The 16,136-nt window shown below is 37.6% G+C and overlaps 1 protein-coding gene across 1 annotated transcript in view; it reads left to right on the top strand.

Annotated features, from left to right (window-relative positions):
• The window catches only part of LOC143227984 (cubilin-like), a 64,180-nt gene that overhangs the window by 36,883 nt on the left and 11,161 nt on the right, over positions 1 to 16,136 (top strand). The window contains 6 exon segments of the mRNA XM_076459336.1: positions 6,209 to 6,583; positions 7,141 to 7,518; positions 10,223 to 10,597; positions 12,777 to 12,908; positions 14,882 to 15,121; positions 15,737 to 15,856. Coding sequence (XP_076315451.1) covers positions 6,209 to 6,583; positions 7,141 to 7,518; positions 10,223 to 10,597; positions 12,777 to 12,908; positions 14,882 to 15,121; positions 15,737 to 15,856 — 1,620 coding nt within the window.

Below are 16,136 nucleotides of genomic sequence, written 5' to 3'. Positions count from 1 at the left end.
CTTACAACGTTAAGAACCGGGTTTCGATACCTGTAGTGAGCAGATCACAGATAGGCCATTGTGCAGCTTTGTGCTCAATTACAAAAAAACAACAATATTTTCTGAAACGTTCAAAAATTAAATGTTTCTTACTGAACACACACGTGTCAAATGTTTCTTACTGAACACACACGTGTCAAGTGTTTATTACTGAACACTCGCGTACCAAATATTTGTTACTGAACACTCGCGTACGAAATACACTGCACAACAATTTTTTGAAACGTTTTGCTTCCTGAAAAGTTTTTGCTGATTGTAACAGGTACCTGGTGGGTATGTACAAATATAGTTTTGGTTTTGCTTCATCACGTAGGAACTATGAGAAATAGACAGTTAACTGTTTACCGGCAATAACGTATTTAATTGCGTTTATGTTTCTAATACACTATTAAGTTCAACATAATTAAAAGTGTTTTGCTCCTGATTTTCGTTTGTATTCAATGTCCGGTGCATCACGTTGCAGTGTCCAACAGTAGTCAGCAAACATTGACGGATTCCAGTTGCCCTGATATCGTTTTTTCCATTGTAGCAATGTCCTGGTGAAACCTTCACCGTGTTCGTTACTGACAGCACCGAGATTTGCGGGGAAGAAGTCTAAGTGTGAGTGGAGGAAATGAATCTTTAGTGACATGTTGCACTTCATTGTTTTGTATGCTTTGAGAAGTTTGTCTACCAGCCGAATGTAATGTGGGGCTTTGTAATTGCCAAAAAAAATTGTAAGCAACATCTTTGAAGGTTTTCCAGTCAATCTTTTCCGGCCCAACTAACAGATCTTCGAACCGCTTGTCACTCATAACATATCTGATTTGAGGGCCAACAAAAATGCCCTCTTTAATCTTGGCCTCAGTTATCCTTGGGAACATCTGTCTTAAATAATGAAAACCTTTGCCTTCTTTGTTCATTGCTTTCACGAAATTCTTCATAAGTCCCAATTTTATGTGAAGAGGAGGCAAAAAATTCTTTGCCGGGTCGACAAGCGGTTCATGCGCCACATTTTTCTGTCCTGGAACTAACTTTTTACGGAGTGGCCAGCTCTGTCTAGAACAATGTGACTCTTTGGCACGACTGTCCCAGTAACAGAGCAATGACTTTCAGATTTCCACAGATATTCCAGTTGTACTTGCTGTACTTGATGTGCTTCAGCAACATTTCCATGTTCTCGTAGGTTTCTTTCATGTGTACTGCATAGCCAACAGGTATTGAAGGGTGAACTTTGTCATTATGTAACATAACAGCTTTGAGGCTTAACATTGATGAATCAATAAAGAGACGCCACTCTTGCGGGTCATGGTCACAACCCGAAGCAGAGAACAATCCTTCGATGTCAACTTGTGCAAAGAATTTGGTTATATCATTCTGGCGGCTTCTAAAAACAGAAATTTTTATACCTGGTGACAGCAAACACCATCCCTGTAGTCTCGAACCCAGCAATTCGGCTTTTGCTTTTGACAGACCCAAATCTCTGACCAGATCGTTTAATTCCGGCTGTGTTATGAGATGTGGATCACCTAAGGAGCACGTTTCAAAACCCGGATCAATGTCACTGCCAGTTCCCGACATTGCAGTTTCTTCATGTGGTTCGTCTGAGGTCCATTCCTCTGGTGGTTTCGGAATTGGAAGACTATCGTCATGTGGCACGGGTCTCATTGCTGAAGGCAGATTAGGGTATTCAATTGACTTCTTGTTTGTGGCAGAGAAACCAGACACATTAGTCAAACGGACTTTCTGTTTTCGCCATTTTATCAGGACAGCAAACGGCATTGTCTCTCGAGTGCCTCTGAGCCAAGCTCTCAGACAGACAGCACATGTCGCACAACAAATGTGAGGCATCCATTCCTGATCTTGATCACCAATTTTACAGCCCAAGTACAGATGATATGCTTTCTTCACAAGAGCAGTCATTGAGCGTCTCTGATGAACAAGCGTATACTCGCCACAAATATAGCAGAATGTATCGCGGCTGTTACGACATTGACGAGACATATTGACCGACACCAATAGTCCTGTAAAACGTCTATAACATCTAACATACTTGTTACAGTGCTACTGAGACAATGCTATATTCTGAAACAATACATACACGCCATAAGGTCTATATTAATCCAATGAGCAGCATCTGTGTATGCAAGCCACTTTTGTAGCCTGCTGATACAGTGTTAAGCTGGCTTCGGCCTGCTCAGGCATGCCCGGGCTGCATACTTCCACAGAACAGCTTCCAACCTGGCCTGATTTCATGCCTGGACATGCCCAGACTGTACAAAACGTTGTTCATAGGTCTCTCACAGAAACGAAAATTTGTGGACACAAATATAAGAAAAAAATGACAAAACTGAAGATTTCAGTGAAATGGTACGTGATGGGCAAATTTGGATGTGATTTTTGTGATCAGCAGCAAAGAATCTATAATGAACACTCAACAGTGTTCAAGAAACAAAAACTTTGTTGTGCGGTGATATTTGTTACTGAACACACACGTGTCAAGTGTTTGTTCTCGTTGTGATATTTGTTACTGATGTTTATTATTAAACTTCGATTCTCGTCAAATGAATGTGTTACGTGTAATGATGTGCAACCCTAATAACGATCTCTTTCTTTCCAGTAAGAGCCGTCACAACATAACATCTTCACATCAGTAGTTGATACCTATAACACTGTTATAAACACTATTCTTCAACTCATCTAATTTACATCACATATTAACTCATCCTACAGTTTTTCACTCAACAATATTTAACCAATTACATACTATGGTGCGTTTGTAACAGTGGTTGCAAGAGTATTTCATAACCTTGTGTTTCACATGTTACATGCAGTCATGTGAAAAAGTTAAGACACCCTATGAAAGCCTGTGTATTTTTGTAACATTTTCGGATATATAGATATTTAATCTCAATTTTAACAATACTGAGAGATTATAGGAACATAACTAAACAATTAAACTGAAGAAAAGACTTTTCAAGATCTTCTGTAAATGTAATTCTACAAAAATGTATATTCTAACTGAGGAAAAAGTAAGGACACCCCCACATTTATTCCCACTTAAAATGGCTCAACTCATACACTGATGTATCACACCAGGTGCACATGATTAGAAGATCGTACATTTTGAATGAGGCTTGCCCTATTTAAACCTCAGATATTTAGTTTGGTGTGCTCCTGACTGCTGAAGTGAGAGTGAGCACCATGGTGAGAGCAAAAGAGCTGTCTGAGGCCTTCAGAAAGAAAACTGTAGCAGCTTATGAGTCTGGTAAGGGATTTAAAAAGATCCCAAAAGATTTTGAAATCAGCCATTCCACTGTCCGGAAAACAGTCAACAAGTGGAGGGCTTTTAAAACAACTGCCAACATGCTCAGGTCTGTTCGTCCGAGCAAGTTCACCCCGAGAGCAGACCGCAAGATGCTAAAAGAGGTCTCCAAACACCCTAACATGTCATCATGGGACCTGCAACAGGCTCTGGGTACTGTTGATGTGAATGTGCATGTCTCTACAATCAGAAAGAGACTGCACAAGTTTAACTTGCATGGGAGGTGTACAAGGAGGAAACCTTTGCTCTCCAAGAGAAACATCAAGGCCGGACTGAAATTTGCCGGAGAGAATGTAGACAAAGACCAGAACTTCTGGAATAATGTTCTTTGGACAAATGGGTCCAAATCTGAATTATTTGGACACCAGAACAGAGGACATGTTTGGCGTAAACCAAATACAGCATTCCAGGAAAAGAACATCATACCAACTGTGAAGCATGGAGGTGGAAGTGTCATGGTTTGGGGCTACTTTGCTGCATAAGGACCTAAACAGCTCACAATCATAGAATCCACCATGAATTCTACTGTGTATCAGAGGGTGCTTGAAGATCATGTGAGACCATCTGTAAGAAAATTAAAGCTGAAGCGGAACTGGACCCTGCAACACGACAATGACCCAAAACATACCAGTAAGTCCACCAAGGACTGGCTGAAAACTAAGAAATGGAGAGTCCTGGAATGGCCGAGTCAAAGCCCAGATCTTAATCCCATTGAGATGCTGTGGGGTGACTTGAAACTGGCTGTACATGCAGGAAACCCCTCAAACATCTCACAACTGAAAGAATTTTGTATTGAGGAATGGGGCAAACTTTCTTCAGACCGATATCAGAGACTGGTAGATGGCTACAAGGAGCGTGTCACTGCAGTTATTTCAGCCAAAGGGGGGTAACACTGGCTATTAGGGGGTAGGGTGTCCTAACTTTTTCCTCAGTTAGAATATGCATTTTTGTAGAATTACATTTACCGAAGATCTTGAAAAGTCTTTTCTTCAGTTTTAATTGTTTAGTTATATTCCTATAATCTCTCACTATTGTTAAAATTGAGATTAAATATCTATATATCCAAAAATGTTACAAAAATACACAGGCTTTCACAGGGTATCCTAACTTTTTCACATGACTGTACAACGTGTCTAGCAGTGATAGCTGGGGTCTTTGATAACCTATAGTTTCATACACATGTTACATGAATAATAATGGTAAGCTACAGTTTCATACATATGTCACATGAATAATAATAATGAGGTACGGTCTCATACATATGCCACATGAATAATAATGGTGAGCTACAGTTTCATACATATGTCACATGAATAATAATAATGAGGTACGGTTTCATACATATGCCACATGAATAATAATGGTGAGCTACAGTTTCATACATATGTCACATGAATAATAATAATGAGGTACGGTTTCATACATATGCCACATGAATAATAATGGTGAGCTACAGTTTAGTACATATGCCACATGAATGATAATGGTGAGCTACAGTTTAGTACATGTCCCACATGAATGATAATGGTAAGCTACAGTTTAGTACATGTCCCACATGAATAATAATGGTGAGCTACAGTTTAGTACATGTCCCACATGAATGATAATGGTGAGCTACAGTTTAGTACATGTCCCACATGAATAATAATTGTGAGCTACAGTTTAGTACATGTCCCACATGAATGATAATGGTGAGTTACAGTTTAGTACATGTCCCACATGAATGATAATGGTGAGCTACAGTTTAGTACATATGCCACATGAATGATAATAGTGAGCTACAGTTTAGTACATGTCCCACATGAATGATAATGGTGAGCTACAGTTTAGTACTTGTCCCACATGAATGATAATGGTGAGCTACAGTTTAGTACATGTCCCACATGAATGATAATGGTGAGCTACAGTTTAGTACATGTCCAACATGAATGATAATGGTGAGCTACAGTTTAGTACATGTCCCACATGCATATGAATGACGTCTAAAGCATTTCATAATCTTCGGTTTCTTACACATTTCTTCTAGAAATTGATTAGATAGAATCTAACTGGTTTATCATCCGACATAGAAGTTGTAAAACAAATCATTTTCAGATAAAAAACAACGGATTCTTCAAGAGATACATTAAAAAAACGATTTTCAGAAAAATGTACTTTAATAACCTCTGAAACATATATAAAATAATATCCAAGTTCTCTTTTAGTTTCACTCAAGTGGCGTGTAAAAAAATCGTCGTATCTTTTCACCATTAACTTAAACTGTTACTACAAGTCATTAGCATGCTTCAACCAATCACAAGCTCACAACAAACCTGTAAGAACTTAGCTTCGTATTCCGGTTTCTATGGTGTAAAATGTAACTGGACACGTGCTTAAATAATCGATAGAACCGTTCGTCATATTTGAAGAATCTCAAACACGTCTAATAGAACTTTTTTTATCTTTTCTATTACAAAAATACCAAATCGACCTATATCGCAAGCATGGTGCGTTTTATATTCAGAAATAAATAATATATTCATGGAAACCTAGTGAAATATAAGTGTACTATAATTTTTAAAACGTTTTTAATGGTGAAATACAATTCACTTGTACCAAGAAACAACAGTAAGTCATGGTACATAATGTAGATGCTAATTAATTTGTCAAACCCATCATATATGTTGTTCTACGTACCTGGATGTTTGAGTTCCCAAAGTCTGTGTATCTCCATTTTGAAATCGGTACAGATGAAACGACATTAAGAAGTTATATATATATATATTTAGTAATTATCTACGGAAGTAAAAACAAAACAAAACGGGTTGGTATCCAGAATATTCTAATATTTTGAATTTGTAATTTTTTTATTTTGTTTTTTATCAGGAACTTTCGAGTTTCGAGGTCGGCGCACCTTAATTCATTTTTATAGTGACGCTTTAGTTAGAAGTCGTGGCTTTCATATCCGGGTAACTCAGAAGGAGTGCATTCCCACAGCAACGTCTCCTCCCTTTGTGGGTCCAACATTTTGTAACGAAAGGTTTACAGCCCTGGAATTTGAAATAACTAGCGTGAACTACCCAAACAACTACAATGACAACTTGAACTGTCGCTACACCGTAGTGAAATATAACGGCCTCGTCTGTAGACTGGAACTGACGTTCGTAGACTTTAACATTCAGCAAAGTCCTGACTGTTCTGATGATTATCTGGAAGTGAACGGAGATAGACTGTGTGGCAAGCTGAGAGAAAACACCAGACGTAAGTTGGAGCATTTTAAAGTTTTAGTCTGTTTGTTATAGAGCAAAACCACGTTTGTATTTCTTTGCTGTGTTCACCGAGGGAAATCAAGCCCCGAATTTTAGAGTTGTAAGTCCATAAAGTTAACGAAGTTCTATCAGGGGAAAGATAAAAAAGTAGTTTTTTTAGTTCTTGTTGTTAAGCGCAAAGTTACATAAAGGGCTATCTGTGCTATGCCCACCACGGGTATCAAAACCCGGTTTCTAGTAGGATAAATCCGAAGACATACCATTGTGCCCCTGTGGAGTAATTAAAAGTAATGCCCCTCGCTAGTACAGCGGTATGTCTCCGGATTTACAACGCTAAAATCATAGGTTCGATTCCCCTCGGTGGGCTGAGTAGATAGCCCGATGTGGCTTTGCTATAAGAAAAAACACACACAAACATACATTAAAAGTAATATTAACAAAAATATGATAACCTTGTTGTTGAAAGTAATTGAGTTATACGATAGCTTTGCGTCTTTCGGTGGTAATTTTTTGTATCTATCTTTAATCAAAGTATGTTTGTGTTTCCAGAGACTATTGAATTTTTCGAAGCAGCGAAGGTGTTGTCATTTCACTCTAATGATCGTCGCAATGACAAGGGCTACAAAATCCACGTGCTACAAAGAGAGTGTGAGACTTTTACAACCAGGACACCATTTCTACCCGACAACAGTTTCTGTAGCGACGTGTACACCCGAAAAGAATTCTATCTGAGCAGTGTAAACTACCCCCAAAACTATGACAACAATCTGGACTGCAGCTACGTTATCCGTCGTTACGACAGCAACGTGTGCTCTTTGAGGCTACAGTTTCTGGACTTCGATGTTGAATCCAGCACCGACTGTGAATACGACTACCTAGATGTAGATGGGCAAAAACTTTGTGGAACCTTACCAGCTGGAACTTCTAGTAAGTGTTGTAAAGAAACCCTACGATATAAAATGTTATCCAATAAAAAGTAACATGCGTTTAATAGTTGTTGTAATTTGGTCTTCCGGTGGGTCAATAACAAGTTTACAAAATTAAAACGCTAAATCCGGAGTTCGATCCCTAGCAGTGCAGTGAACAGAGCTCAAGTAGTCCATTGTGCGGCTTGGACCTAAAAAAATAACCCACGCACAGACACTCCTGTAAATTAATAGATTGTTATTGTATTTGAGTCACCATATGTGTTATTATAATAAACCAATTCATGAAATTTATCACGATTTTTATCATAAGTGTATTTTACTTCCTGCTTAAAAACCTAAAAATAATTTCGGGGATTCAGTGTAGTTTCAACGTTTCTGTCACTAAAGATAAACTTTCCTCTAGATGGCGAATATTAAAACAAAGAATTTGTTACCCGTTCGGCCTGGCATGGCCGAGCGCGTAAGGCGTGCGACTCGTAATCCGAGGGTCGCGGGTTCGCGCCCGCGTCGCGCTAAACATGCTCGCCCTCCCAGCCGTGGGGGCGTTATAATGTGACGGTCAATCCCACTAGTCGTTGGTAAAAGAGTAGCCCAAGAGTTGGCGGTGGGTGGTGATGACTAGCTGCCTTCCCTCTAGTCTTACACTACTAAATTAGGGACGGCTAGCACAGATAGCCCTCGAGTAGCTTTGTGAGAAATTCCAAAAACAAACAAACAAACTTTGTTACCCGTTCAGAGCATTGCTTGTAATACTTTTAAGCCGCGGCATAACGGCTCTCAGTTTGTTTGTTGTTGTTGTTTTCCCAAGTACAAACGTTTAACTCATAGCTCCGTTATCTATTGTCTAATTTATAACACAATTACAGTTTTGGAGTTAGAAGATTAATTTCTTTCGATTGGTGTATTTGACCACGCCCAAGGTGTCATAGATTTATTCTAATTCCGCCTGAAGGAATTTCAAATTCCGCGACTAGTTACGATTCTCTTTTGACATTATGAAGAATATCTGATCATTAGAAACATGGTTTGTCTCCCTCTGCTGCTACAGTACACGTGTAACACTGATAATATTATTTTGTCATCATAAACAACTGACCTGCTAAACACTGTTACCGGCATCACATTATTGTCAGAGCGTAATTTTTGTTTGATTTTCATCATGTGCACCTGATGACAAAAGGACTGGCCAGTGATGTCCACAAGTAGCTCAGCATTTGAATTAAACTAGCTCTGGCCTAATTCAGCTTTAACAACTCCTGTTATTCAATTAATATATCTTTTTGTGTGATAACAAAAACTATATACTCGAAATTATTTGTAGTGCTGTGCAAAAGTGTCAGAACAAAGACAAAAATTAAATTTCAGGCTACTTTCAAAGCACAATGGAAGATAAATCACAGGTGAAACCACGTGTAGTTTTGCGCGAAATTAAAAAAAACAACAAAGAAACAATTACGTTTTTTGGACCAATGCATGACACAAAAATCTTAATATATAGTGTTATTTTTTTATACGTTTAAGGTTTATTTGTGGATTGCTATTTAACTGATTTTTTCTGGCATATACCGGTACCATATTCTAGCTTATTTCTATATAGTTATGATACCGCATGATGACAGCTATTTCAGACACTAAGTTTGATCAGTATGTTCATTCAGGTAGAGTCCTTATGACACGTCCTTGGTACAAGTGTGTTAAGACGTTCGACTCGTAATCCGAGGGTCGCGGGTTCAAATCCCGGTCGCACCAAACATGCTCGCCCTTCCACCCGTGAAGCGTTATAATGTGACGGTCAATCCCACTATTCGTTGCTAAAAGAGTAGCCCAAGAGTTGGCGGTGGGTGGTGATGACTAGCTGCCTTCCCTCTCGTCTTACACTGCTAAATTAGGGACAGCTAGCACAGATAGCTCTCGAGTAGCCCTGTGTGAAATTCAAAACAAACAAACAATACAAGTATATGGGAATTCTGAATTACGATAATTGGTAAAAGAGTAGCCCAAGAGTTGGCGGTGGGTGGTGATGACTAGCTGCCTTCCCTCTCGTCTTACACTGCTAAATTAGGGACAGCTAGCACAGATAGCTCTCGAGTAGCTCTGTGTGAAATTCAAAACAAACAAACAATACAAGTATATGGGAATTCTGAATTATGATAAGTATTCTCACCCTGGTTCTTTCAGTTGTCAACAGGGGGCGGTGAAGCATAACCATAGTGTTTGAATTTACATTCTGTTATGGCATGAAAGATTGATAACATATTATCTTGTCTTAACACGTTTGTACAGCACTGTAGACAGTTTATGGTTAATGTTTGCTTAGATTTACCGCAATACAATAGCAAAAAATTGTGTTGTGTTGTTGTGAAAACACCACACTAGAGGTAATTAGAAGTAATTAAAGTAACAGTTAACGTGACTTGTACCCATTAAAACCATGATGACGGCTGAAAAACCTTTGTTCATTCAGCATGTGTGTATTTATGTTAGCTGATATTAAGTAGTTCATAACATATTCTTTAGTGGTTAAGGATTTAGAGGTTTTTACTTAACTTTTATACCCACCATAGAAACTGAGTTGTCCTGGAATACCTTTCCAGTCTTAGGAAATAATAATAGAAAAGCAGAAAGCATAAATATTCAAATAGAAAGGAATGTAGCAGATACTTTCAGTTTTATTACTTGTTGCTTTTGACTTCGTTTTCTAGGAACTTACGATTTCCAGTCGTTTGAGAAAGTGATCCAGTTTCGGACTGACTCTGCCAGCTCCCGTCCTGGATTTCGAATGAGAATAACTCAGGAAGAATGTTCTCAAACCTCCGCCCCGACCCTTACAACACCGTTGTCTAGAGACTGCCATGAAAATTTCAGAGAGTTGGAATTTGACATCACGAGCGAAGAGTATCCTCGCGAATATCCCAACAACCGTGACTGCCGTTACGTCATCTACCGTCAGAATAATATATGTCAGCTCGAACTGACGTTTCTCATTTTTGATGTTGAGGGTAACGAAGATTGTCGGTACGACTATCTGCGTGTGGATGGCGAAACATTGTGTGGAGCGCTCCCTGTTGGAGAATCGAGTAAATAACCAAGTTCCTTTATTTCTTTACATGTTTCTGGGATAATCAGGACCTATAATAAAACGTATAATCTCGCTGGAGCCAGCCCATGAACGAGAAATAATGTAATGGCAACAGAAAGGTGATAATTACATAAACAGTAAACTGTTCTAAACTCGTTTTGTGGACAGCCTTTTACAATGATCTTATGTTTACATAAATGTAAGTTTAACAAAAACGTAAACATATCCAAAAGTGCCAAATAGTACCATAATTAAAGACTTCCTAATAATAACGTAATTATTTCTGTATGTCTACTTATAGGATTATTTGTTGAGAGGAAAACAAATTGTTTATTTACTAGATCGTATATTCACAAAATTAACGAATATTTGAGTATGTATATTTACAAGACATCCCAGAAGGAAATTTTTGTCTTTTTTTTCTCAAAATATTCCATTTCAGAATTGAGTATTGGGTGACAATTCCAACGATTGTGTTCACAGATGGTGACCCTCACGTAGAAGCAGATATTTTCGCGGGAGACAGAAACATGTTTCTTTACTCATGATATAAGAGAAGTGTCTGTTGTATACTGTGATTACTTTTCTCTTGTTTTACCAAGCTAAATCATAAGGTACTTGGTTTCTTAAAGACTCGTTTCATCTGGATGTCTGTAAAGAATTCTTTCATGTCTTACTAACGCAGTATATTTGTTCTGTATTTAACAAACGGGTTCCTTTTGCAAGTTCTTCGTAATCTTTGTTTAACTTTAATTCCACTTGGAATTAAAACGATGTGATGGTATTACCATGAAGTTAATCTGTTTTCTACCTTTCACCTGGAGAACAATCACTCCGAAAGCAGCCAAAGATATTACGTTTATATATGGTTCATTGCTTTCAGCCCACAAAAAGGCTGTCTTTATGACTGTCATCTCCATACTTTTTTTGCTCGTGGAAAAATTAAATGCTCCATTAGTCTTATCAGAATGTTATTGTTCCGTGAGACAATGAATGCCGAACCAGTTTCCTCGTCATCTGTGGTGTAAGAATCATTTGTGGCCATGATGACAGGTGACCGTCCAACATAGTTTAAAACAAGGTGTTTATAGGCTTTATTTTGCTTCACTCCTTGCTTATCTTCTACCTTTTTTTGTATAAGTTGACTTTAATAGACCCAAGTTTTGCCAGACATTTGTTCAACATGTGAGAATTTGAGATGAAGTGGTGACTTTATGGCGCTTGCCCATCCACGACTGTCTTCTGATGTATATTTTAGGAAAAACTTTGCTTGTTTGGTATTTCCAGTGTTATTGTGCATCTGGAATGCCCTGACTAAAAAAGGCCAGTGTATCAGTAATGAAATGACACTCCTTAAAATAGAAGACTCAAATGAAAATTTTGCTCATAATCTTATTTATCTATGTAGTATTCATAATGATCGTAGGTAATGTATAATTCAAGATGGAGTGGATAAGATTTCGGTATAATATTAGCATCTAATGATCTCATGATCTCTTTATTGTTGTAACTTTAAGTGTAGTGATGTCTTTGATAGCTCAGGTCATCATGATGTTATTAGTTGTAAAAGGTTTATTGGCAACCAATGGTTATACCTGGTACTCCATTCTTATTTGAGAAGGATAACAGTATACACAAAGAATGGTGATGATCTGTCCTGGTGGAAGACTGATGACCATTCCTGTATCATTTGCTCATCTCACTTGAGACTGATTGTATCCTGCTTTCGATTTCAGTTTTGCTAGAGCCTTTATCTTGCACAAAATGTCAGCAAATAGCAAAACACAAGATCTAATTGGACTATTATAGCGGACTAGATCCATTCTATAGATATTGAAAAGGACTAGCGATAGTGATGATGCTTGAGGCAGATTGGATATCCAGTCTTATTGTTAGCTTCCATGTTTCATGACGCATCTGCTGGCGATTAGTTCAGTTACGACCCATCTTATACACGTTACATTGAAGTCTATTCTAGGACTTTAAGCAAGAATAGGCTTAGATGCACTTATAAAGGATATTGAGGGACGTACCTGTGAATAAACAAAGTCTTTAGAGCATCTAAAGATATTACTTTATTTAATTTACACTTTTTAAATATCCCATAGATACTTCTGTTAAAATATCTAATCAACCACATTATATCTTAAATACAATATCATTTTCTTTGTCACTAGGAATATTGGATTTCAAAACCTCGAAGAAAGTGATTGAGTTTCACTCAGACTCGGCCACCACTCGGCAAGGATTCCACATTCGTGCAAGACAGATTCCTTGCTCCACTGACCGCTTTCCATCAGGAAATTCAGGTAAATTAGGCTTAAGTGCCAGTTTGTTTTTGTTTTACTTACAGTTGTTTTCTAATTGGATATTCAGGTAATTTTGGGTTAGCGATAATATTTTATGGTCTTCTGACTGTTTGATAGTTTCTTCTACATTTTCGAGTAAAGTTAGGGTTAGTCTATATGTTAATTAGTTGGGCCCGGCATGGCCAAGTGGATTAAGGCGTTCGACTCGTAATCTTGAGGGTAGTGGGTTCGAATCCCGGTTGCACCAAACATTCTCGATCTTTCAGCCGTGGAGGCATTCTTATGTGACGATCAATCCCACTATTCGTTGGTAAAAGAGTAGCCCAAGAGTTGGCGGTGGGTGGTGATGACTAACTGCCTTCCCTCTAGTCTTACACTGCTAAATTAGGGACGGCTAGCGCAGATAGCCCTCGAGTAGCTTTGCGCGAAATTCTAAAACAAACAAATAAACAATTAATTAGTTTCTCAAATACTTTTTTTTTTTACATATTCAAGTGTATGAGCGTTAGGCTTAAGATGCGTCATTCCTCAAACTTTTCGCTCTATATATATTCAAATTATTTACTTCCCAAAACACTTTTTATTTTATATTTAGTTGTAGATAATACAATGGGTTATTCAACCCTATAACTGTATTTCATTTAATTGTTCAAACACCAAAAGTAGAGAGACGATGACAAGCACTTTGCTTTCTCTTCTATTTTTCTACTGAAATGGGCTACTGAATGTTTGCCCTTTCAGTCTATTGTTAAAGTTATGGTTGTTTACTTAGCTATAGTAGGATTAAACGCTATGCCGTTTATTTCTCCAGCTATTTCCTTCTTATCGTTTGAGATAAGTCAGAGAGTAAATTTTGTATTTCAGATGATTAAAAGTAGACGATAGATTCTTTCTCGTCCCAAATTCGTGGTTATGGAAACAGCTTTTCAAGTGGAGTTTTATAGAGTTTAAACGTTTAGTATTTCTTCTTAAAATAACTTTTTCTATGCGTTATTTTTTTAAATTTATATCATGTTTCAAATTGAAGTAGCTCATAAACACAAGTTATTATACACAGTATTTCGAAAGTTTCTTTTACATTATATATAAACAATATATGTTTATACTGCATTTCTCTGTTATATACAAATAGTTTCTCAAGTCCTCTGTCAAAATATCCTTTTTTTCAGCGTGTGTTTGTAAAATGGACGAATCTATCGTGTCCTGACTGTGGCGTGGCCTGAATCTTAGCGTTCTTTGATTGTGGATCAGAGGATGCATAATTTCTCTCCCCACAGACTTCTACTTTGGAGCTGTAGGTGTACAATAAGAGTGACAGTCATTCAGTAGTTGGTGGGTGTCGTTGACTGGCTATATTTTCTCTAGTCTCTCACTTCAAAATTAGGAACATCTATCTATGCGCAGAAAAGAGTGGCCCAAGAGTTGGCGGCGGGTGGTGATGACCAGCCGACTTCTCTCTATTTTTCACTGCTAAATTAGGGTCGGCTAGCGCAGATTGCTCTCTTGTAGATTTGCGCAAAATTCAAAACAAACAAACTATGCGCAAAAGGTTTTTGTAACTTTATGCGTAACGTCTAAAGCAAACAACCAAACCTTTGGTCGTGATCATGAAACCCTTTTCTAAGCATGTGCAACCTTGACACCTTAGAATCTAGAAATTTAACTAAATAGTATAGGCGCGTAAGTCTTTCATTTGGAAAGGCTATTCTTTCACGTACACGGTATACTATTTTTGAGTTGATGAAGACAATGCTTGGTAAGGAATATTTTGTTTGGAAAAGCTGTTCGTTTCTCCACGACGGGTGTTCAAAGGTCACCCTCGAGTGGTCAGAGATTTCAGTATTTCTCTTTGTCCGCACGGAAAAGCTAAACCTACTCCAGTTTTCTATAGATGTCGCCCTTACTAAACATCTGACTCTAATAAAATGTCTTGATCATGTTTTATTAACAATATTACCTTCTATTTGATTCAGGAGAATCGTGTGACGAGACTTATGACGATCTTGAAGGAGTTATACAGAGTTATGGGTACCCTAGAAACTATCCCAGCAATCTTTTGTGCACTTATCGTTTGAGACTTCGACCAGGGTATTGCCATGCGGTGCTTAAATTCTCAGACTTTCAACTACAATCCTCCAGAGGTCGCTGCGAAGAAGACTATCTTCAAATCCACGAAGATCGTTACTGTGGGAGACAGCTAATTGGACAGACAAGTATGACAACGCTTGTGTTACACTCTGAATTTGTACATGTTAACTTGTGGCTACATTCTGAGACCTTAGTGTTGGCGTTTAAAGTGTCACACTACGTAGATTCCAAACACTTTGTTACAAAAAAAGAATTTGCGGACATTTCTTGAGTAAATACACACAGAAATTACTGTTTAAAATATTACATAAATACAACATAACAGATAAAATATCTGTTGGTATTCGGAGGTTTATTGTTTATGCTTATAGTCACTAGGTGTGTAGATACTCAGCGCATTAATACAAAAGTAAAAAGAACAAGCACAAAGAAATAGGACCAGGTATTCAGTTTGGTTAATAAAAACACATATGACTTGTTATATTCTTTATTGTGTGTCATTCACCTAATTATTCGTGTACGTTGAAAATCGCTAATGTATATGCATGTGTGTGTGTGTATGAACGTGTATTTTCTGTTCATATATAAATAAATATATATATATAACTCTCACGTTATTTTTAGTTTGTTGGAAACTACTCACATATACACATATAATTGATAATATTTTCTTCAATTTAAGTTTGCTCAATATTTCCCTCTTTTCTTTTCATGAACAATTTAATGGTTTATTATTACAGAAACATTAAAAATTTCCAGAGGGCGTGATCAAGCTGTCGTCAGGTTTATCACGGATGACAACTTCGAAGGTCGTGGATTTAGGGCCACGTTCCGCCAAGTTCCTTGCTCTGGAGACAGACGTACGTATAGTCTTTGAACAAATATTTTTATAACTCGGTGAAAAATCTTTTTCTTCAAAGTCTCGAACCAGCTAATATTAGCTTTTCAAAGTGGCCAGAAACTGACTACTTATCTCAACGTCAAAATACGTATTTTCTAAATCATAAGAAAACAGTTGTAAAAATGTTATTAACATAATCATAATGATAATTACAATGTAGCAATTACAATATGAAAAGATTAACTTGTTTTACTCTTTGAGTTTCTTCCTCGAAAATATACAGTATTATTGTATCTAGT

This window comes from Tachypleus tridentatus, chromosome 10 (genome assembly GCF_004210375.1).
Source record: "Tachypleus tridentatus isolate NWPU-2018 chromosome 10, ASM421037v1, whole genome shotgun sequence".
In the NCBI taxonomy this organism is placed as follows: Eukaryota; Metazoa; Arthropoda; class Merostomata; order Xiphosura; family Limulidae; genus Tachypleus; species Tachypleus tridentatus.
The sequence above is the reverse complement of the archived record's forward strand: the minus strand, read 5'-3'. Positions and strand labels throughout refer to the sequence as shown.